Consider the following 24,281-nt stretch of genomic DNA (forward strand, 5'->3'; position numbering starts at 1 on the left):
TTTTTCTGTGGGAAAGGACATTTCTTTAGCAATATTTGCCTTGTTTAGATACACTTGTTATGATATTTTACCAACAGTGTGTCAGGTATTCCTATGAATGCTTGAGACAAATTCTTGCTAGTGTTAAGTTAAAATGACCCATGTCTAGCTACACATTATTTAGGCACAGAGTAAGCCCTTCACATTTTCAGCTTGTTATATCTACGTAGTAACAAGAACAATTCAGGCCAAGTACTTTAATCTTGGGCTACGTCTACACTGGCCCCTTTTCCGGAAGGGGCATGTAAATTTCAGGAGTCGTAGTAGGGAAATGCGCGGGGGATTTAAATATCCCCCGCGGCATTTAAATAAAAATGTCCGCCGCTTTTTTCCGGCTTTTAAAAAAGCTGGAAAAGAGCATCTACACTGGCCCCGATCCTCCGGAAAAAGCGCCCTTTTCTGGAGGCTCTTATTCCTACTTCGAAGGAGGAATAAGAGCCTCCGGAAAAGGGCGCTTTTTCCGGAGGATCGGGGCCAGTGTAGACGCTCTTTTCCGGCTTTTAAAAAAGCCGGAAAAAAGCGGCGGACATTTTTATTTAAATGCCGCGGGGGATATTTAAATCCCCCGCGCATTTCCCTACTACGACTCCTGAAATTTACATGCCCCTTCCGGAAAAGGGGCCAGTGTAGACGTAGCCTTGATGTGCTCATGGTTACAGTGCTATTAAAAATGCAGACTGCACAAAAGTTCATGCCATGTAAATAAGTAAAATGAGACGAGACCTTTAAACACCATAGCAGCCTCCAGAGCGGTTTATCGTTTTCTGAAATGTTCACTTATCAGATGACAGTGAAATTTTGAAGACTTTCCTTGCATCAAAAGGATTTACCATGTGATGGTTTCATAGCTGTATTTTGCAAGAGATGACAAGCTGTCACTGTGACACTATTTCCAGCACAGAATAGCTGACTTGATCTTGACTCAGGTGTGTGGATACAGATCTGTACAACAATATGATCTGGACAGCTCATAGTTAGCCTAATACATAAATTTAACAATATGCATCTTGAAATTCCTTTTAGACTTAGTATTGATAGTCCTGGAGTTATGCTACATGGTAGCAGCATCTGTTAGTTACATTATTATAATTCATGGTACAAACACTAATATATCCACTATCACATTCAGTTCAAACTAAAACTTGGCAAATGGAGCAAATAGAAGTGCTGGGAGAGAGGGAGATTTGTTGTAGGTTGGGTGTTAAACACCAAATCCTCAGCTAAAGAGAAATCAGTGTAGTTTCAGTGTCAATCAGTGGAACTACTCTGATTTTCACCTGGCTGAGGAACTGGCCCTAGCTGTTTCATTCTGCACTCTGACTTTTCTAGTTTGACATTTTTTTTCATGGATCTCAGCAGTTACACAGTTACCTTATTAACTTTACACAGTTACCTTTCAACATCCGTAGTTTAGAGCCCAGTGCTACAGGAAACGGCTCCAAAAGTAGCTGTTTTGCTCTAGTGTGTGAAGGGCTGATGCTGTAACCTGTACACTCAGGCACATACGGTAATAGGAGCCTCAAGTAAGGTTTGGCTAGTGCTGGGCAGTTCCCCCCCCCTTTTTTGTGTGTGTGTGCTGAAACCAAAAGTTGCCCAGATTCACCTTTTTGGAGCACCTTTTGTTCCTTGTCTAAACCCACACGTCTCTTCGCTTGCTGCCCCCTCACGCATTCAGCCCTCACTGCTGTTTGTGGAGGAAGCCCTAGTAGACTTTCCACTCTAATCTTCAGAAGGCAGCAAGCTGACCTGTTCTATTCTAAACACTCCAGTCTGGGACTTTCTGGTTGGGACACGGGTTGTTGTATTGGAATAACTTATTCCCTTCCCCAACATGCACAAATAGCCTAGAAATACTGAAATATCATCTTGTGCTACTACAGGCAGTCCCCGGGTTACGTACAAGATAGGGACTGTAGGTTTGTTCTTAAGTTGAATCTGTATGTAAGTCGGAACTGGCGTCCAGATTCAGCCGCTGCTGAAACTGATCAGTTTCAACAGCGGCTGAATCTGGACGCCAGTTCTGACTTACATACAGATTCAACTTAAGAACCCCAGGCATCCCCAAGTCAGCTGCTGCTGAAACTGATCAGCGGCTGATTCCAGGAAGCCCGGGGCAGGGGCTTCCTGTAGTCAGCCACTGGTCAGTTTCAGCAGCGGCTGACTTGGGGACGCCTGGGGCAGAGCAGCTGGGGTGCTGCTGGGTTGGTCCAGTAGCGCCGCCGCTCCTCGGCGCTACTGGACCAACCCAGCAGCACCCAAGCTGCTCTGCCCCAGGCGTCCTGATTCAGCCGCTGCTGAATCTGACCAGCAGTGGCTGAATCAGGACGCCTGGGGCAGAACAGCTGGGGTGCTGCCCGGTTGGTCCAGTAGCGCCCAGAGTGGCGCTACGGGACCAACTGGCAGCGCCCCAGCTGCTGTACCACAGGTGTCCGGAGCAAAGCCACGGAGCACGGGGGCAGCGGGACAGCCCAGACGCGCCGTGGCTGTCCTGCTGCCTCGGGCTCCGTGGCTTTGCTCTGCTTTGCTCCCCGTCCCCCTGATCTGCAGACCAGGGAGACGGGGAGCAAAGCGGCGGAACACGCAGGCAGTGGACAGCCCAGACCAGGGGGATCGGGGGGGGGGGGGGGCAAAGCAGAGCCAAGCCGCGGAGGACGCGTCTAGGCTGTCAGCTGACCACGCGCTCCGCGGCTTGGCTCTGCTTTGCTCTGCTTTGCCCCCCCGTCCCCCTGGTCTGCAGACCAGGGGGAGGGGGGGGCAAAGCAGAGCCAAGCCGCGGAGCGCGCTGCCAGCTGACAGCCTAGACGCGTCTGGGCTGTCAGCTGACCGCGCGCTCCGCGGCTTGGCTCTGCTTTGCTCTGCTTTGCCCCCCGTCCTCCTGGTCTGCAGACCGGGGGGGGGGGGGCAAAGCAGAGCCAAGCCGCGGAGCACGCTGACAGCTGACAGCCTAGACGCGTCTGGGCTGTCAGCTGGCCGGGCGCTCCGCGGCTTGGCTCTGCTTTGCCCCCCCCCCCCCCCGTCCCCCTGGTCTGCAGACCGGGGGGGGGGGGGGCAAAGCAGAGCAAAGCAGAGCCAAGCCGCGGAGCGTGTGGGCAGCCGACAGCCCTGTCCGCTGCCCACGTGTTCCGCCGCTTTGCTTCCTCTCCCTGGTCTGCTGGAGACCAGGGAGAGGAACGGCCCCGTTCGTAACTGCGGATCCGACATAAGTCGGATCCGCGTAACTCGGGGACTGCCTGTACAGGATAGTTTCCTTCATACCAGTTACTCAGAAAATTCTAGATCAGGGAAACCTGGAAGTATGAAGCTGCCTGCAGCTTCTCATTTCCCCCTCTTATCTAGGGTTGCCAGGTGTCCCGTTTTGAACCGGACAGTCCAGTGTTTGAGCTTTCTGTTCAGGAAACAAATTAAGAAAATATAAATGTCCAGTATATTCTAAATAAGATGTAATATAGATTGTGGTGTAATGTCAAGTGGGTCCGGTATTTTTGTTGAAACCATCTGGCAACCTTACTCTTATCCTCCACAATCCCTTGAAGTAAAAAGGATCCGAATAGGGCAAAGAGGCCCAGCGAGCTCTCCCTGGAGATTTTGGATGGGGAGGGATGAGTATTAGAGTCACCAATTCTCTCTTTTCCCCTCCCCCATCACTAGGGCTGTGTCTACACTGCACCCCTTTTCCGGAAAAGGGATGCAGATTAGACACTTTGGAATAGCAAAATCCGCGGGGGATTTAAATATCCCCCGCGGTATTTGCATTAACATGGCTGCCGCTTTTTTCCGGCTTGGGGATAAGCCGGAGAAAAGCTCCAGTCTAGACGTGACTCTCCGGAAAATAAACCCTTTTCCGGAGGATCATTTGTTCCTACTTTCCTTTGCTGTGCTCACAAAAGCTCACAATACATGTTTCCAGACCAGACCATTTGTTGTTTTTCTCTTTTCCCCTGCTTTCCCTCCTACAATCTGTCTTTAAACGATGTTACTGGAGCATGGTCTGGAACTAACACAGCCACATATGCAGTTACAAAATGCTAGCAAAGTATAAAATCTCCTTTTTCTGCAAGACATTATTCAAAACGCTCTGGTCTTTTTGTTTGGTTTTCAGTTTGCCCAGTCCATCACTCAGACACATTCTAGGTGGGTTTTTGTTTGTCCAATCTGGAATGACACTGTTGGCTTTGAAGGAATTACACCAGGGTGTTTCTGAAGTAACTCTGAGCAAACCTTCTAAATGCACCTTTATTAATGCCCTGGTATGCATGTTGTTATAGTGGACAAGAAAATTACTTGTGTTCATACATCTGGGATTTGTTTTTGTTTGGGTCTTTAAGTATGTGCCCAGGTCATTCCTGGCATAACAGTTTGCTATGTAATGCAATACCCAGGAGGTAGTCACGACATAGTATTCATATGGAATTTCATCTTTTATTTATTGCTGCTGAAAAGGTGATACACGATAGCTGTTCTAATTTACTATTTAAATGTAATTGAGCCTTAATAAACACGGCGAAAGGAATGGCCTCTAATTCATCTTGATTGCCTAATTTTATTATTTAATTTCCTGTAAACCAAAGCACAAAATGTGGGTTCCACAAAGAATGTAATCTTTTTTTAACTTGAAATATTAGTCATTATTTCATTCTTTTGTTGTGTTATTGCACCACTTGGTACTTTTCACCTATGCAAAGACAACTGGTTTTGTACCTATTTTTGAACATCAGCACAGTTCTGCTTACATGTAATCTTAAGGAAACTGTCCTGTATTGGAGTTCTAGAATATGACAAACCGGGGACATAATTTGAGTGTGTGTCTCACAAGGTTAAACAATTCAGTATTAGTATATTATTATGAAGGCTATTTGGAAGAATGACATGTTCTAGTTTGTGTACCCACTGTTCTAAGAAACTTTGGTAAATTTTAAAAAGAACATTTCCAACATATGGTTAGTTAATTTATGCTTCTGAGTATAAAATACACTAGACACTCCTGTTTAGGTGACAACCACCATGAAATTTTGTTATAATATGTGTCCTAACTATTACCTCACCTTTTTGCATATTTTCTTCCACCCTCTCCCCTTCTTAAGTGATAGGTCATGGTGAAGGCAGACTGCCCTCCATAAAAAATGTGAGACTGTGTCAGGCTTTTTTTTTCTTTCCTCTTGCTTTATACCAGTCATGTGAGGTTTAAGATATTAATAGAAAGAGAACTCAGAAAGCCATCTGTTGCTGTTTAAAGTTAACCTGGAAGATAAATGGAAGAGGAGTCCAGTCACTAGGGGCACTTTGCGGTTCCTAAGTGACAGTCACATGCTGGTAACAGAGCTGAACAAAATGGGAAAATGGTTGTAATAAAACCCCTATGAGCTCATAGCATAGGGCAAGATGCCAACAAATTTTATGGCTCCATTCCTGTTATTCTTATGGCTGGCGAACAGTTCAACTCAAGACTTACTAACTCTCAGCAGTAACCATCTTAGCTATTTGACACAAGGAATTGGAACTTATTTGCACTCATCCTTTTGCCAGCAATGAGATAGCATAACCACTAATGATAAAAAATGAATAGGCTAGCTGTGGTGACAGGTTTCAGAGGTAGCCGTGTTAGTCTGTTTCAGTAAAAACAACAAGGAGTCAGGTGGCACCTTAAAGACTAACAAAAAATGTATGCCATAATAAAATTCTCAGAGGGGTAACCTTGTTAGGCTGTAACTTTAAAAACAATGACTAATCTTGTGGCACCTTAGAGACTGTGTGTGTGTGTGTGTGTGTGTGTGTATACACACATACATATTTACATCCAACGCAATTTACATCCATAAAATCCAATTCACTCTCACACACACACACACATATATAAAAATGAGATTTTGTGGGCAAAACCCACTTCAGTCAAATGAGCTGGAGGGGAATATATAAGGGTATGTGTACACTGCAGTGTTATTTCAAAATACCTTATTTTGAAATAGTTATTTCCAAATAGCTTATTTCAAAATAATGCGTCTACACAAAAAATGCATTTCGAAGTAGCATTTTTCTATTTCGAAATAGTGTGTCCACACTGAGTGGACTCTGAATCGCATTTAAGTTAAGGCTGGCCGGAACCAGTTCCAGCAGGGCACTAGGTCAGGACTTACTGTGTGGGGCTGCTGCCTGAGGCTATCTGAGGTCTGTGCTAAAAGGGACCCCCTCCTCTCCCCAGACAGCCAGTTCTCAGGTTTCCCTGCTTGCTTGTCTACCTCAATGAGGGACAGCAAAGCATTTTGTCTCTGCGTACTCTGGTTGCCCTCATTTGGGACACCACAGCACTCGGCACCATGGAGCCAGAGCTACCCCTGGGCACTCTGGTGCTTCTCTTGGACGCATTGCTGTGAGCCTGGCTGCACTTTCTGCAGGCTGCCATCCGGGAGGTCCATCGGGGGGCTGTCAGTATCCAGGAGGCCCTGTGGGAGAGCTTCCACCCTGAGGAGCACTATGAGCCTCCTTGGTCTGCCCCACTGGGGGCTTGTGCTTCATTCCTCCCTCACTTCCTTAAACTTACCCCTCCCTAACCCCCCTTCCTGATGTCAAATAAAATATACATATTTTCATGAACACAAACTCTCTTTATTTAACAAAACTGGGGGGGAGGGAATGAAACTCTGGTGAGACTGGGGAAAGGAGGTGGGAGAAGTGGGGGGGGGGGGAACCTGGGAGGAGGGAGCTGGAAGGGGGAAGCAAGGGGAAGAAGAGGGAGGGGAAGCTCAGGGTCTCACCTGACCAACTTGATTGTCATGCAAACCTACTCCTGGCCTTTGGTGGCCAGGCTGGCAGCTATCCTGCCATAGACGGCCGCGTTCCTCCATCTAGTGCAGAGATCATGGACGTTGGGGGCATCCCCTCCAAACCTGAATAAGGTCCATGATCTCCACCCGGGATCAGGAAGGCGCCCGCCTTCTCTGGGTCCTGGCAGGCTCCTGGGAGCTGGCAGACTGCTCCTGGGGAGCAGCAGAGGGCTGATTGCCAGTGGCTTGCTGGCTCATGTTTTGAGGCCACTGGGTCAGGGGCAGTGACTGCTGGCTCTGGGCTGGCAGGCTTGGAGCTGGCACAGGCACTGTGGCCAGAGTCAACCCCTTTAAGGGCTCCAGGGATGGGGGGGGGGAGAGAAGTGTTCTTGGTTGAAGCTGGAGTGGCCACCAGGTCACCTGGAAAGGCTGGAGGGCCCCCTATTTTGAAATAAGTGTCTACACAGCACTTATTTCGAAATAGCTATTTTGAACTTGGCATTATTCCTTGTAGAATGAGGTTTAGCAAACGGTTTGGCCAACAGTTTTGCAGAACCTAAAAAAGCTTCCTGTTTTTATTTTTCTACTGGAATTAAAATAATTTTAAAGGACAGGAAAATGTTTCAGTAATTGCAACCCAAACACTGCAACACTGAACAAGCATGTGAGAACCAAAGTCACACTTATTAGCAGTGCCCCTTAATCAAAAGGGAACGTGAGTCAGTGTCCATTGGCCATTTACAAAGTAAACCAAACAGCATGAATAAGGGAAAGTGAATTAAATTGTTTATATTTTTCAGGTCTAATAATAATAAAGATGAGGGAACTTTTGGTTTTTGTCTTTCTTTTTAGAGCATGACTCTTAAATCTTCCCTCTTACTGAAAACTCTAATATAAAACACACATCACAAAAGAGTGAATTGGATTCTTATATGTAAGTTGTAGGAGTAGGCATTATAAATAAGATTATCTCAAAAACATTATAAATAAGATTCTCTCAAGCTTGCTTCTTGTTCTCTTATCACGCTGTTTGTTTATGTACCCGTGAAAGACACTGACATATACCATTCATTGTTTGTCCAGTATGAATAGTCCTTGTCAATCTGAACAATAGTTTGTGGCTTCCCTACACCTTTGAACCATGAAGTGACGTTTCAGTTTAGAAAGAACAGTTTAAATAACGACCTGTCTTCCTCCACTGTGTGTTTAATTGTTTGGCTCTTTTCTCCCCTTGCATCTGTCTTCATAATGGTTCTGCCTGCCCTCTGTTATTCCAGCAATAAACAAGTATCTGAACTGTTTTGCTGTGTCATGTGACTAGAAGTCAAGATTAGAAAAATATCTCTGTACTCTAGCTGGCAACTTCTATTTTTATCCACAGCTGTTGGAGCTGATAGCAAAGTCTCAGCTAACATCTCTGAGTGGAATCGCCCAGAAAAACTTCATGAACATTTTGGAAAAAGTGGTGCAGAAAGGTAAAAGAAATGTAACAATTATGACTTGTGTCCACCACATCCAGTGTTGATCAGTGTGCAGGACTCTTGCAGGCAGTGTGAGAGCATGAAGAAAAAACTGGTTAATCTTCCTTTGTCCACTTTTACTGAGATGGCTGAGCCCCAGTTTCTACATGCAGGGCAATAACCATGCATGAAAGGATTGGGACGTGTGCTAGTGTAAAGGGACAAGGTGGTCAGTGTTCCTGGAGTGGGAGTTAGAAGCCCTGCAGAAAGGCCAAACATCTTTCCTCATCCCAGTCTCTGGTACAATTATTAGGGGACATCTCCAACAAATATTTCCTATCAGATACCTGTCATATCTAGACAGAGCAGTCCTGCTCTCCCCCGGCATTCCCCCACAGTTCCAGATTTGATACCTTTAGGCCTAAGATCATAGGGTATGTCTACACTACCACCCTAGTTCGAACTAGTACGAGGAGTAATGGTAGTTCGTATTAGAGAGCCTAATCCGAACTACCTACTCCATGCCGCGTGTAGCCGTGGGCACGGAGTCCGAACTACCGGGGCTTTAAATCCCGGGCTTCATTTGCAACTTCGGTTGCCTACATTAACCACCCTAGTTTGAACTAGGGTGGTAGTGTAGACATACCCTTAGAGAGTAAATCTTACCAAGCCTCCAGAAGAGTAGATACTGAAAATGTATCTAAAAGTTATAATTCCTTTTTAAAAATGTTTTTCCCCTCTTCTCTTTGCCTCCAAAGTCCTTGAAGATCAGCAGAACATCAGGCTAATAAGGGAATTGCTGCAGACTCTCTACACGTCACTATGCACCCTGGTGCAAAGTGTTGGCAAGTCTGTTCTGGTTGGAAATATCAACATGTGGGTACACAGAATGGAGACTATTCTTCACTGGCAACAGCAACTGAACAGCATCCAAATCACAAGAGTAAGCAAGAATCCAGGCCCTCACTTAGAGGCAAATGATACATTGGCTCTTTCATGCAACCTTATCATGCAGCCGCAGCGCCTGCCTGCATAATTGGATCATAATGAGCATTCCTAGACTTCACACAGAGCCTGCTGGTGGGGAGAATTTGGATTGTTAACATTTGAATTCAGTTGAATTGGACAGGGGGATGCATTTTAATTATTATTTTTATTCTGACTTTCAAATGGAAAATTAAACCAAGATGCAAAATGCTTTGCCAGGTGTTAGGTTTTCAACCAGAATGTCTGGTCAGAAAAGGGACCCTGGCAGATCCAGTCAGTATTGCTGATTTGGCCCGTTAAAGTTTGCTTATTGCAGGATTGGCAGGCTCCCTGTATGGTTCCATGCAGCTCTGCAGAAGTGGCAACATGTCCTTCAGCTCTTAGGCAGAAGGATGGCCACAGGGGCTTTGTGGACCTCCACCCTGGGCCCCAGTTCTGCAGCTTCTGCTGGCCAGGAGCTGCAGCCAATGGGAGCAGCAGGAGTGGCGTCTGTGGGCAGAGACAGCATGCAGAGCCTCTGCACCTCTGCCTAGGAGCTGAAAGACATGTTGTTGCTTGCAGGGAGTCCCCTGAGATGAGCGCCTACCAGAACCTGCCCCCCAAAAAACTCTTCCCAACTCCTTGCCCCAGCCCTGAGTTCCCTTCCAAACCCAAACTCCGTTCTGGAGCCTGCATCCCACTTCCCCATCTGCATCCCAACCTCCTACTGCAGCTCAGAACCCCTGCCCAGACTCTGAACCTTCTCCCATGTCCCAACCCCCAGCCTGAAGCTGCCTGCCCCACCCACATTTCATCATGGAACCTGCGCCCCAACTTTTTACCCCAGCAGAGAACCCCCTCCTGCACTCCAAATTCATTGGCCCCAGACTGGCGCCCCTTCCTGCACCCCAAACCCCAGCCCGCTCCAGAGTCTGTACTTCCAGACAGAGCCCTTATCCCCTGCAACCCAATCCCATGCAGCAGCCTAGATTTCCCCCCCACACACGCACACCCCCTGAGCCCCTCATTTCTGGCCCAGTAGTGATCCTAAATTATCACCCATAGAGTTCAGAGTCAGCAGCCCACTGAGATGAATGGGATTGTTTCTTCCTGTTAGAGTTATTGTTTCAAGCTCCTTGCAGATGCTATTATCTGTTTATGGTGTTCTTTGTGATCAGAAGAACTATACAATTAACTACTTAATGTAAGATTAGCGCAGTTTTGCTGCAGAGGATGAGCTGTGCAGAATAGGCTGCTTCTGTGGAGTTGCTCTGTTATAGACCAGTAACTATGTAGCTCCCTGAAGGGTTGAAAAGTTGAATTGCCTGACACCCTCCAGATATTGGAGAAAGGGTCATATGGTAAAAAGAGTCCCACACAATTTCCCTCAGCTGATCCGCAGTTTGTATTTTGTTTTAAACAGTTAACTGCACTGCCCGTTGCCAGTAGGGTAAAACAGACATCTCAATGCAAGGCAACTGAAGACTTGGCTCCGTTTTTAAAGACTCTGAATATTGTTCCAGTGTTGGAGTCCCAAGCCTGCAAACCTTTACTCACATGATTAAGGGTTGGCCACTAGTGTAGCAACTGGAGCCCACTTCCTCGTTCTTAGGTCTTGAGGGTTCTGGGGATTTTCTGTGAATTGAACAGTCTGCATGTATCCCTGTATCCGTGTAGCTGCACAGGTGTGAAGCCCTAGTGAGACAGACAGAGCCACTGTCTGGAGCCCTCTGTGAGGGCCACTTGCACAGATGGTACCTTTCACTGTCTAGACCAGGGGTTTGCATTGGTGTAGCTAAACTTATTACTAGGCAGTGAAGACTGTAATTTATGCAAATCCATAATGTAGACAGAATCCTAGTAGTATCCCCTATAGGAAACTATTTTTTTTTTTTTTTTGTAATGCACTCTTAAATATTTTCTGGGTAGCATTGCCAGCAATGTTGTAAGAAACAATTCTAGGGAAATCTTGATGGGATCCATTACTAGTGAACATCTCTACTTGTTTAATACATGATTTTGTGACCTTATAAAGTAAAATATAGTTGTCTTAGCAGAACATGACATTTCCAAGGGATTTCAACTGATAGACTGGAGGTTTAACCTGGTAGGGAACAGTCTTGTCCCTCTAGTTATCTGAATGACCCACAGAAACAATAACGCACTGGTCCACTAGAGTAGACCTTCGGCACCATAAATCTCCCCTCCAGTGGAGAGGAGAGTAAACTGTGCGGTTAACTGTTGACAACCACAATTGTTGCTCTGCCACAGTGAATTCAGATACTCTTCTTGCTGGAAATAAGGGGTCAATAGCACCACAACCCATCATAGGATCTCCTAGGGAAACTTACTCGGCCCCTGGATGAGAAATTAGCCAGTGTCACTGCATCTTGTGTATATAAAATATTTAGCAAACAGCACATTGCTCCAGTTTAGAATTGCCTGATTTTCTCCTTATACTGAGTGTTTGCATTCTTTTTTTCAGCCTGCCTTTAAAGGAATGACCTTTACAGACCTGCCGTTGTGTCTACAATTAAACATCATGCAGCGGCTAACTGATGGGAGAGATCTTGTCAGCCTTGGGCAAGTGGCCCCTGAACTGCATGTGCTCAGTGAGGACCGGCTGCTGTGGAAAAAGCTCTGCCAGTACCATTTCACGGACCGACAGGTAATGGGATGAAAGTTAAACCTCAGCCAATCTCCTGTTGCAGCCCACTGATGTTTGAACATGGAGAGATCTTCCTCATTTGACTGCTTCGTTGTTCTGAGTTTTATGCTATGAGTTTCTGTATGGCCTGACCTGAAAATGGCAATAAACATTGTCCCTGAGGGGAAGTTCTGATAGTGTACGAATGTCACAATACTGGTGCCTGAATAGGAAGCTGCAGTATCAATAATATGTCTACATGGCTGCTACCCCACATGGCCTAAGATGGCTACTTCTGTTTTTACCATATGAGCAGGGAGCTCTGTGTCTGTGCAGTTCCCAACAGTAACTGCTCACGCACAGAACCCATCACCGCAACTGACCCCATTGCTGATTCTCTCCATCAAGAGGTCAAGGACTAACTAGACCATTAGTGTGAAAATCCCTCCAATCTGAATTGTTTTACCATTGGTGAGAAGTTAACCCTGCTGCTATATTGCACGTTTTGAGGGTAAAGGTTTTCAGTCGCTAGGGCTGCCAGTCAGCTCCATTCATAAGCACTAAATACACACACATACCCAGCACCAAATCTTCAGCTGGTGTGAATTAGCATTGCTCCAGTGACTTCAACAGACCCACACAGCTTTACATCTGTGGAAGATCTGGTCCTGGATTCTGGGAAGATTTTTTTCCCCCGCCTCCTATTGACTATATTTTCCATGTTGTCATATATCCAGATTTGATCTCCACAACAAATAATGTCCTAAAAGTGAATGTCTCCCAAACTGGTATGGCAACTCCAGCTTTAAAGATATCTGTAGAAAAGAAATGCAATTTAATTCCTAAAATCACAACCTGGGATAAATTTTGTTATCCCAATAATCATTTTTAGAGTTTCTGAATCATGGTGATATGTGGTAGCATGAATCTGTTGGAGCCATTGCACAGCAATGTGCAGCAAGAAGGAATCTGTGTAAGAGATAAGAGGGGTCTCTAGTACCGCGATTGTGTAGCATGGTTAGAATAAGGAGATTGCTAATGTGGAGAAACTCAGAATAGATTCTCTTGCCGTTACAGGGCAATGTCTACACTACCAGGTTATTTCGAAATAATTCCCGAAATAACTATTTCAAAATAAGTTTATTCTTCTTCACAGGCAGGAGTTATTATTTAGAAATAACAAGCCTGTTATTTTGAAATCACAGGCTTGGTAGTGTGGATGCTCGCCTTGTTATTTTGAAAATATTTTCAAAATAACACCCCGGGTAGACATGCCCCAGATGTGGAGATCAGCAAGAATGACTGCTAGCTACTGTGGGCAAAGGCAAGGTCTTGAGAAGTGACATTGCAAACAAAACTTAGCCCTTGTGTTCACTGAGTCCACTCTAACTCTGATTTTTTAGATTCGTAAACGGGTAATCTTATCTGAGAAGGGGTTGCTGGACTGGAAGAAGATGTACTTTAAACTTGTAAGATGTTATCCAAGGAAAGAGCAGTATGGAGACACACTGCAACTCTGCAGACATTGCCACATCCTCTCCTGGAAGGTACGGGTATCGCGTTGGTAAAATTGATTTAGGGCCTGATTTCTCAGAAGTGCTGAATGTCCACAGCTCTAATTTAAGTTAGAGAGAGCTGCAAGCAGGGTTCCCTCTAAGCTGCACACTTGTGCAGGCATGCAAAAAGATGTCCAATCTGCCTGCCTCCTACACAGAGCCGCATGGCGGGCGGCAGGTGGTTGCTCCAGTGGCTGGGACCAGAGGAGCCACGAGCTGCGTGGCAGGCAGCTGCTCCGGTGGCTGGGGCAGCAATGAGCCACGTGGCTGCTCCAGTGGTCAGGGCCAGAGGAGCCATGAGCCATATGGCTGGTGGCTGCTCTGGCAGCCAGAGCCACCATGTGGGAGCCCTGGCAGGAAAGCAGCAGGGCAGGTACTGGGGTCTGTACCAGTAGGAAGGCAGTGAGGTCAAGGGCAGCAGGGGCCTGGCACAGAAGGCAAAGGCACCAGCCATATGTGGTGATGGGAGGTATTGGGCGCAGGTAAATTCCAGGGTGGGTGGGGAGAGGGCGAGGTGCAGGGTTGGATACAGGTCTTTGGGCGATTTGAAGCATTTATTGAAACCTGAGGACAAATTCTGATGTACACTACACTGGTGTAAATTTGAAATAACTCCCTTGAACTCAGAGTTACTGTGGTCTGACACAAGTTTAGCCGAGGGCAAAATCAGCTCTGTCGCATAGAGATGATTGGGAGAATGAATCTGGATCCTTGTTACTCATCTCTCTTCAATTAATAATGCCCTAAAATCTAAAGCTCGGCCTTGACCTGTTTGTTGCCAAAGGAGAGTAGAATATTTATTAGAGATTCATAGAAGAGCAGGACTGGAAGGGATATGAAGAGCTCATTTAGTCCATCTCCCTGTGCTGAGGCAGGACAAAGTAAACCTAGACCATCCCTGACAGATGTTTGTCTGTCCTGGTCTTTAAAATCTCCAGTGACGGGGATTCCGCAGCTTCACTTCATAACGTATTCCAGAGCTTAGCTCTCCTTGTAGTTAGAAACCTTTTTTCTTCATATCTAACCTAAATCTCCATTGCTGTATATTAAGGGGATTACTTTTTGTCCTACCTTCAGTGGACATGGAGAACTGATCACAATCCTTAACATTTAAAGTCTGTCATCAGCCCTCTCCCACTCCCCCATCATCTTTTCTCAAGACTAAGCATGGCCATCATTTGGGGTTTTGCTTAACTTTTCTTCATAGGTTAGATTTTTCTTTCCAAACCTATTAGTAATTTTGTTGTTCTCATCTGGACTCTCTCCAGTTTGTCCACATCTTTCTTAATGTGTGGCCCCCAGAAGTGGACACAGTACTGCCACCAGTACCAAATAGAACAATGACCTCCCATATCTTAAATCAGTGGTTTTCAAAGTTGGGTTGCAGGCCAACACGGGTAAGCCACCAGCAGGCCTGTGATGCTTTGTTTATCTAAGTGTTTAATAGGGATGTGTCGGGGGGCTCGCCCCTGTCTTGGGGTTGCCACCCCCATCTGGGGCCCAGATCGGCCCGTCTGGGCCTAGCCCTCGAAGTATAATGCCCCTCTCTTAGGGGGAATACGGCCCCCTGGCCTAGTTCCACAGTACAATGCCCCTCTCGTAGGGGAAATACGGCCTGCTGGCCTGGTCCCCAAAGTACACTGCCCCCCTCGTCGGGAAATACGGCCCAATGGCCTAGTTCACAGTTCAGTGCCCCTGTGCTAGGGGAAATACGGCCTCCCGGCCTAGTCCACAGTTTGCAGGCCCAGAGGCCTAGTCCACAGTTCAGTGTCTGTTACTCTGGTCCCCACTTGCCAGGGTCTCGGGCAGCAGGGGAAGGGGGGCCCGGGCCCTCCCTCTCCACCGGGCCCCGACCCAGGGCCCTAATAGTGCCGGGGGGGTTCCCACCACTGGCTCGGCGGGGGCTCCTCCCCGCAACGCCCCGAGCCCCCAGGGGCTTCTACAGCTCCCTGCCCTGGGTCGCTTCCTACCCCCGGCTCGCAGCCGGCCGCGGTCCCACCTGTTGACGTTGGTCGGCTGGCTGTTGGGGCCGAGCCCGGCTGGGGCCCGACAGCAGCGCGCTCAGCTCCCTTGGCGACTCCCTCTCTGGCCAGGGGTTGCTAGCTCCTGCTCGGGTCACAGTCTCCCCCTTCTGAGCAGGCCAGCAGCCTTTTATATCTTGGCTCCCCTCGGAGCATGCCCAGTAGGGCTGTGTGGGTGGGGCCCTCTCCGCCCCTGGCTCCAGGTGGTTTCCCTGGGCTTGAGTGCGGGGCGGGGCCGCCCCGTCAAAGGATGCAAGCAACTAGTTGACTAGTCCCTCAACTAGTCACTTCCACACCCCCTTGCTGCCTCTATCAGATGTATTAAGAGCCTGCTGGCTCCCAGGGCCACAAGTGAACCCCGCTGCTTCCCTGCTTATTGATTAATCAACTAGTCGAAGGAAAATCCATCAACTTGTCAATTAGTTGATTAAACTAAATGTAACATCCCTACTATCTAGAGCTTCGTGGCTTCCATTGGCTGTGGTTTGCCATTTCCAGCCAAGGGGAGTTTCGTGAAGTGGTGTGGCCTGGGACCATGTGAAAGCTTAACCAGTTAAGGTTAACCATTGGTGCGGCTGGAGCAGGCCCTGCATGCGGGGTTCTCTTGCATCCCAGCCAAAACAGGCATCCCAGCCAAAACAGCCTCTGTCTGCAGCGGGCCCAGGTGCCCTGCAGGCAGGGGCTGCTCTGACCAGGCCAGTGCAGTTCCACCTGTGGTGGGGAACAGCTCCAGTCCAGCCATGGGCAGGGGGGCTGTGCCAGCTGTGTTTAACCAGGTAAATGAGATTTATATCCCTACCCATGACCCAACTTTGTAAACCAACATCTTAGATCACTCTGGTTAAAATACCCCAGAATATTAGCCGTTCTTGTGTCCACATCACATTGATGGCTCATATTCAATTTGTGATCCACCATCCCCTCCAGCAGAGGCAACACATGGGGGGAGAGCATGTGGAGTTAAGAGCCCCTCCCCCCATGGGCTTAACAGGGGGAGGCACTGAGGGGCTCAGTCTTTCTGCTGCACCTGCCGCCCAGCATGCTCAGCCCCATCCCTGGCAGTCGGGGTTGGGTGGGGAGTACTGAGGATGGAACCAGCTGCTTCCCATGCCAACCATTCTGGGTCACTGCTCCGTGAAGTGCATCAGCTGTTTGAGAGAGCCCGGCTGGGGAAGCGGGCCACCTCACACCCTGGCCTGGCTACTAGGGACAGCGGCTGAGCGAGCCAGAACCTTCTCTCCTCCCCCCTCCCAGCATATTTCTGGCTTATTCAGCCCCTTTGTCCAGCAGCCAGGCACTGGGAAGGAGGGACTCGCTGCTACCTCCCTCATCAGGCTCTCTTAGGCAGCTGTGTTGCACAGAGCAGGGATCCAAAGTGGCCAGCTTGACCGCATGAGAAGTGGCTCCTTCCTGTTTCCCCCTGGGCCTGGCTGCCAGGGAGAGTGGCCAGATGTGCCCGGGGGAGGGTGGTGCAGTAGAAGTAGGATAGAGCGCCCTCCCCAAATAACATGGGCACACCTCCAGATCTTTTTCAGCAGTGCTACTGCCCTGACAGTTATTCCCCATTTTGTATTTGTGCCTGTGAGGTTTTTTTCTTCCTAACCATAGTACCCTATACTTGTAATTAGTGAATTTCATCGTGTTGATGTCAGACCAGTTCTCCAATTTATCAAGATGATTTTCAGTTTTACTCCAGTTCTTCAAAATGCTTGTTATTCCTCTCAGCATGCACCTCACCCGCAAATTTTATAAGTATACTCTTTCTGCTCATTATCCAAGTCATTACTGAAAATATTGAATAGTAGACCCAGAACAGACTCCTGTGGGACTCCACAAGATACATCCTCCCAGTCTGACACTGAATCATTGATAACTACCCTCTGAGTACAGATTTGCATCCATTTGTGCACCCACTTAATAGTACTCTCAGCTATGCACTCTAATCTCTCTGTTTGCAAATTGGATGTGCAGCATGTGGCTCATGGGGCATCATAAACCAATTGAAGCTGTGACACTTGTTCTGTGACCTCTCTTGAACTTGATGATTTTTTTTTAGGGTACTGATCATCCTTGCACAGCTAACAATCCAGAGAGCTGCTCCACTTCTCTTTCACCCCAAGACTTTATCAACTTGTTCAGATTCTGAACCCTGGCTCTTCACAGCATTTCATTCTTACAAGACATTTTATAGCACTCAGCTTGGACACTGGACTTGTAAATAGTGTAAATGTGATGTATGTTTGAAACTCCTGAGTCAAGCGAACAAGAGGATCTTAGAGACAAAAGGTGAAGTTGCTCGCTGACGTTTGATGTTTAAGAAATACATGGACTTCTAACAAGATTGGTGTGTACAGGCAATGTTGTAAAAAGTCACCTTTTTATTATAAGAGTACAAGATACAGGACAGACATTTATTTCTGTTTAGAAGTTAAAATGGAATTTGCCCCATGCCCATTTCAAAACTTTATATATATTTTCAATTTCTAATAAATGAAAAGAAAGCAGTTTCCAAATAGGACTGAAACTGCTCCATCTGGTTTTATTTACAATAGATATTTATAAATATGATGTTTCAGTGATAATATTTGTGGAAAAAAATCCCTGCAAGGAGTTTTAGTAACACTTGTATGTAGAAAGAATTGGGTGCATTCAGAAATATGCGTAACATCTAGGATTTGATCCTACTTAAAATGAAAATAACACACCATGCCATTTTCTACCTCGAACAAGTAGAGTACCTTTGAAACAATAATCCATTATGCAATGTGAACTATTATACTTTGTACAACAATTTAAAGGGAAATGATTATGACCGTAAGCCAACTTTTTATGTTAATGCTTACTTTTTAAATTTGTTTTCTTGCTGTACTCAGTGCTTGAATGCCCAGATGATGAGTACATTAGAAATACCTAAGATTTTACTCTATTCTCTTTTAATTTTGTGGTCTTATTAAAGGAAGCAAAAAAAGGATTTGCATTTAAGGAGGATTCATGATGTTGGAATCATAAGGTGCTAGATCTAACCTCTCAGTGTGAATTCATAATTCCACTGATTTCAGTGGAATTACTCTGAGTTTATACCTATCTGAGATCAGATCTGGTTCACTGGGTTTGACTCCTCTGTCCCATTGTAACTCCACTGAAATAAAGTCAAAACGGATGTAATTGAGAGGAGACTCAGTCCCATAGGACCAGGTTCCTGATAAATCTAAATAGGTAAAGCTCCACTGACATCAGTGGAGCTGTGCTAGTCTACATTCACTGAGGATCCAGCTCATAGTATTTATCTTACATACTATTTATTTGTAACTGCTGTAAGAAACAGGAAAAGTAGTGAGGAAAGCTAGAGACCTAGTGTAGTAAGGGTACACTCGGTCCTAAGGGTAAACAGGATTTCTAATCACTTATCACCTGACATCCCTGATCATTTCTATGTATCATAACACATCTCTCTGCTCATGCCAGATTAATTCTCACTGTACCTCTGTTAGCACTTACAAATCTTGGTCCCACTGAAATTAATGGCCAGACTTCTGTTGATTTCAGCATGACCTAGATCTGGCTCTCAATCTCCTTTTATTATGCATAACTCATGTATTTGGCAAACTTGATCTGGCTGATTCCAGTCCATGTGTAAAAGTTTGGAAAGACCACATAGGAAAAATCCTATAGCAGAGTTCAAATACAGCACTTTTCCAACACTGTACGCAGACTGCGTAAGCAAGGTGCCTAAGAAAGAAGCATTAGAAGGTTGTATGGTATGTACAAGAGTGTGAGGAAGAGAAATACTCAGGACAAATTAGGAAGAACTACTTGAGTTTAATTATTAAATATTCTGTTCCTTTTTTTTACAGTTTTTATAACTGATTAATAATTTTCTGCAACTGTTTATATATATATTTGCTACAGTATTGCATGTTTGCAAACTAAATCTTTTCCATGTTCTTGGAGTAATTGTTTGGGGGGGGTGGGGAAGTGAGAGAATCAGTGTTTGGGGCTGGAGATTGCAGCTCTGGTGACGAGACATCCAGGAGAATGTTTTGACGGTAACTGCCTTTTGTTGCTTTCCAAAGGCAGAAAGTTTGGTTCTTCCAGAAATCTCTTTCAGAGTCAGGGCAAGAGTCAGTCCCAGGAGAAATTGTTTTGCATCACGTGGAGAAGGGGATAGAATGGTTGTCTCCTGCCATCCACTCTCACCTAAAACACTGGTGAAAACAGTGAATTTTTATCTCGGGGTGTGGGAGAGGAAGGGATGTTCATGTGAGTGGAAGGTGACTCAGAGCTCCTTAACCTGGAGAAATGAAATTGTAGTTGTGGGTGTTAGTGTCATTAAGTAAGTGAGGCCAGTTTCTATTCTCATTCACACCCATGCAGCCTTGTTGATGTCAGTGAGGTTGTGTGGGACTGAAATTCTCTTGGCAAAAAAAGTGTGTTAAGGGCAGTAATCTGAAAGTGACTGAAGTGGTGATGTTGTTTGTGGAGATCCATATTATTCCTTTCTCCAGCAGTTAAAAGTACCCTTATAACTTGTGTCTTCTGGAGGTTGATTTTTTTTCACCTTCCTCCTTCAGTTGCCCCATCTACTTCCAGTGAACTACCCAAAATAGAAGTGATTTGGAAGGCCAAATTCAACATACTAGCAATTGATGTTTCAACCTGTAAAACACTTATTTTAGATTGTATTTATCGAAACAAGTTCCTCCTTGGTGTAACCAACATCAAGTGAATTTAAACTCCAGGACTGATTCTGGCCCACCATGTTTATCATTCCATACATAATAGACTGATGCAGTCTGAGCACAGGATTCTTGAGTTAGGAATTCAAGATTTCTAGTCCTGGCTGTGCAATCATTTCTTTTTGTGGTTTTGGGCAAAACTCTCTGCCTCCACTTCCAGTCTATAAGATGGGGATAATAACTTATTGAGGTGCCCCGCTATAAGGATCATTTAGCTATCGTTCTGATAAAGCAGTTGAAGTTAAAGAGCAGGTTCTGATCTGAAAGCACTACATGAGCCTTATGTGAAACTTTTGTCTACATGTTGATGCTTTCGGATTGTGTTGTTTGGGAGAAAATATTGTGTGGTTACCTCATGTTGTAGGCTCTCTGCAGCAGAGATCTACAGCATGAAATCAAATGTAATGCAAGCTATTAAGGAACATAACTTAAGTGAGTCTCCTAGAGAAATAAATAGAACTTGTCTCATAGTTACAGTGACGATATTTTCCGAACCAAAAATTGGGACACATGATCTAACAAACTATTTTTTTTTCTAATTTATTAATTTATTTATATGAAAAGTCTTACAAAAGTATAAAAATTAAATCACAGTACTGTGAGTGAGCAGACTAGGAGTGAGGGGTCTTAGTGGATGCGCTGAGAGAGTGGGCTGGGCGTGCAGGATCTTGGAACGACGGTGAGTGGACTGAGGGTATGGGGTGTTGACAGGAAGTGAGTGAACAGGCTGGGGGTGCGGGGTCTGGGCATGATGAGAAGGAGGGCCACTTACTTGCTTTTGTGTGGCTCCCAACACCATGTCCCAGGCATCGCCTCCCGCTGGTCCTATTGACCGGATTCTGAAGCAGTGGAAAAAATCTCTAGGAAGTTCGTCTCTGTGCGGCTATTCCCCCAGCCACTTCTTGTGGCACTTCTTCTCCACAAGCCAGATCTGGCAGGCAATCTTGGGGCTCTCTCAGACACACACACACACATGCACCACTGAAATATTTGCCAAAATGTTGGAATTTCTGGAACATTTTGATGGTTTATGGGGACAACAGGACTGAATATTTGAAATTGGGACTGGCTCGGAAAATCTGGGACTTATGGTCGGCTTACTCATAGTGTAATCTTACTGCTGTAGTGTTTCTGATATCCATCTCCCCATGAGTCTTTCCTAGGGTTTGTTTCCACTGCCGGGTGGATCGATGTTGTGGCAATCCATTCACCGGGGTCAATTTAGCAAAGACCTGTTAAATCAACCATCAAACGTACTCCACCGGAACAAGATGCACAAGCCAATGAGAGTTGTTGTGTTACTCACATAGTTTGAGCTGCCTAATCTGGTTGGCATTAGTCCAAAGTGTAGACCTTCTGCTAGTCCCAAAATGGTTGGTTACCATCAAATACTGTAGTGAGTCAAATAATACCTTTTTAAAAACCACTGTTTGCACCCAGATATCTTAGCCTGACCACTTACAAAGGCACCAGTCTTATTCAAGTAGCTTATTTGCAGTGCCCGTACGTCTGCATGACTTGGGCTGGTAGGATAATGAGTAAGAATGAGTCTGAGGCAGAAAGGTGCAAAGCAACTCAGGCATAAAAGGCACCTCTTTAACTTTGCCAGAATTACCCTGAAAATATTGTAGAGTTGAAAACAGGCTTTCTGTGTTTGGACATTTATATCATTGATGATCTTTCTAAACAGCATTTCATCTTGGTGAGTTAGAGGTAGGGTTCCCATTAGGAATTCAACACTATGAAATTGTGCTCTGCCTTTGTCATCGTAAAAGCAGAGTAATCCCATTGACACCCATGGAATTGCTCTGAATTTACCAGTGCAGCAGAGCTGAATTCAGCTCAATACATATACAGGTTGGACCTTCCTGGTCCGGAACCCTTGGGCCCTGACTGGTGCCAGATGAGGAATTTTGCCAGGCCAGGGGAGGTCATTTCTGGCCCCCCAAACGTGGCCTAGCTCGAGCCTGCCACTGGCCCCACTGGGCTTCTCGGCCCCACTGGACAGCCCATCTGTGGCATACCAGACTTCCCAGCCCTGCAGAGTAGCTCGCTGCTGGCAGTCCATTGCTCTGCTGGCCTCAGGGTTCTCAGCTGCTAGTCTTCCACAAGGACTCTCTGGTCACGGAACATCCATCCCAGAGCCAGGAGTCCCAGTTTAGAGAGGTTCAAACTGTGTTTTAACACCACTTCTTAGAGGGGTGAGGGCATGGGAAGGAAGAGAGGAGAATTTTGCACTTCAGTTTCCTGGAGAGGTTAGTAGTTGAGTTTATTTTAATGGGGCGGTCACTTCAAGAGGCTAAACTTCTGTTGTATATAAGCTGAGCAATTTATGCTAACGATGGTTTGGTATTTTAATGTTTGATTATAAAATGTGTGCCCCTCATCTTATCTTGTTTTTTTTTTAATTGTGTTACAACTTGTGTTTTGTAAAATCACTAGGAAAACTTGCTCTGCAGATATGCTTCATATGTAAATGTTTAATTGCACCATACCACGTTCTGTCACAGGGAATATTGCTATCCTCCTTTTGAACTCCTTTGGTGACTATTGTTTGTGTTCCCATTTCTGTTTTGGCATTAATTACCCTTGCACAACCAACTCCTAGAACATATGCAGGTAGTAAATTAGCTTTTTCTGCCCAGCCAATTCTTTGGCCCTTAACAGCTACAACTGAAATAAACCAGTAACATTTCAAATACTGTAGAGTACCTAATAACTCTTGAATGACGAGTCATGCTTAAACCTTCTGATTGCTACAATAAACTGTCATGGACTTTTGAGAGCAAGGGGGCTCTTAGTAACCTGTTGCACAGCTTCTTTTCACAGAGCAGCACCTTGCTAAATAATAGCTTTAAATTAAAATGCTAGTCTTTTTTGCTGGCAAACACATACACCCTATGCATATGATAGGTAATCCATGTGTAATGGCTCTTATAAAGACCCCTTCTTCTGAGCTGACTGGTCCTCTCATTCCTTTGGGAAGCTCCTAAAAGAAACCTAATTTGAAATGTACTCAGTGCCTCTTGAGGACTCCCCACTCCCATTGACTTGGTTGGTAGTGGATGATGTTGTGGATCATTCAGCTCTCTGACGGTCTGGTCCGCAGGATAGTAAATCTTTTCTCTTCTGACAGTCTTTATTAATAGCTAAAAGTAACAGCGGTTCTAGCACACCATGTAGCAGCCACTGCACTTTCACCTGTGTGAACCCATCAATTTCTCTGAAGATAAAGTGTGGCTCTTTTTGGCCATCACTTGCTGCCTATAGTGCTGCTCCAGAGTTAACATTGTAATTAGAATTTGCAAATGTACTAATGTTTTAGAGGGCTAATCTACAGTAATAATGAATACTGGCTTATAGGTGGAAAGGAAGCTTGTTTTTCCTTTTTTAAACAAAGTGGTAATTAGATAAGGTATGAAGTGAAAAGCATACCTTGTGTATTAAGACTCATATTTAATACTCTTGTGTGATTAAAATCTTTCCATATAAATTATTTGCACACATTTTTTTCTTTGCATGTTCAACTCTGATTTTTACAGCGGTTTGGTACAAACAGTGATGTATTTTTGTAAAATGTCTTTGACACTGAATTGCAATAAATGTTCAGACAATGTGAACCTTGGTATTTAGTTGTTTGTTGCTTTCAAGAGTGTAGGCGTCTCACAAATGGAAATGGAAAGACTCACCTGCAAGTCTATCCAGAATTCGGATGCCGTGGCAACGGGTGCCGTAATTATACCCAAAATAGATAAATCCGCTATTTTGTTATAAATCAAAGGAAAGGTTAATGTGATTGTCTTCAGTAAGGGCCAACAAAAGGCCAGTGGTTAAATTGGATTTAAGCAATGCTTAAGTCTTGCAAAGGAGCATATTTCACTTTACATGAGTTATGAATCATATGTATCCAGCAGCTTCCAAGTTACGTAGTTTCCACATCAGTGTTCCAAGTTGGGAGATTACATAAGCAATCTTCTGGCCCTGGAAACCTGAAGTCTTTTTATCGGACAGAACTCCAATTGAAATCCAAAGGACTTTAGCTGAAGTTGGGACTGCATAATCAGAACAAAGGAGTCTGATCGGATGATGGAGAATATA

At 45.5% G+C, this 24,281-nt stretch overlaps 1 protein-coding gene across 2 annotated transcripts in view; it reads left to right on the forward strand.

Annotated features, from left to right (window-relative positions):
* FBXO32 (F-box protein 32) overlaps positions 1 to 23,803 on the forward strand; it is a 37,784-nt gene extending 13,981 nt beyond the window's left edge. The window contains exons 5-10 of one of the 2 annotated variants that reach the window (XM_075920162.2): positions 8,179 to 8,272; positions 9,016 to 9,200; positions 11,709 to 11,891; positions 13,274 to 13,417; positions 14,695 to 14,823; positions 17,504 to 23,803. In XM_075920162.2, coding sequence (XP_075776277.2) covers positions 8,179 to 8,272; positions 9,016 to 9,200; positions 11,709 to 11,891; positions 13,274 to 13,417; positions 14,695 to 14,823; positions 17,504 to 17,593 — 825 coding nt within the window. In that variant the 3' untranslated portion in view covers positions 17,594 to 23,803. The remainder of the gene's footprint in view (positions 1 to 8,178; positions 8,273 to 9,015; positions 9,201 to 11,708; positions 11,892 to 13,273; positions 13,418 to 14,694; positions 14,824 to 17,503) is intronic. The other variant, XM_006137483.5, reaches the window with a different exon arrangement.
* Positions 23,804 to 24,281: the final 478 nt, after the last annotated feature.

Source organism: Pelodiscus sinensis, chromosome 2 (genome assembly GCF_052426305.1).
Source record: "Pelodiscus sinensis isolate ZL-2025 chromosome 2, ASM5242630v1, whole genome shotgun sequence".
NCBI lineage: Eukaryota > Metazoa > Chordata > Testudines > Trionychidae > Pelodiscus > Pelodiscus sinensis.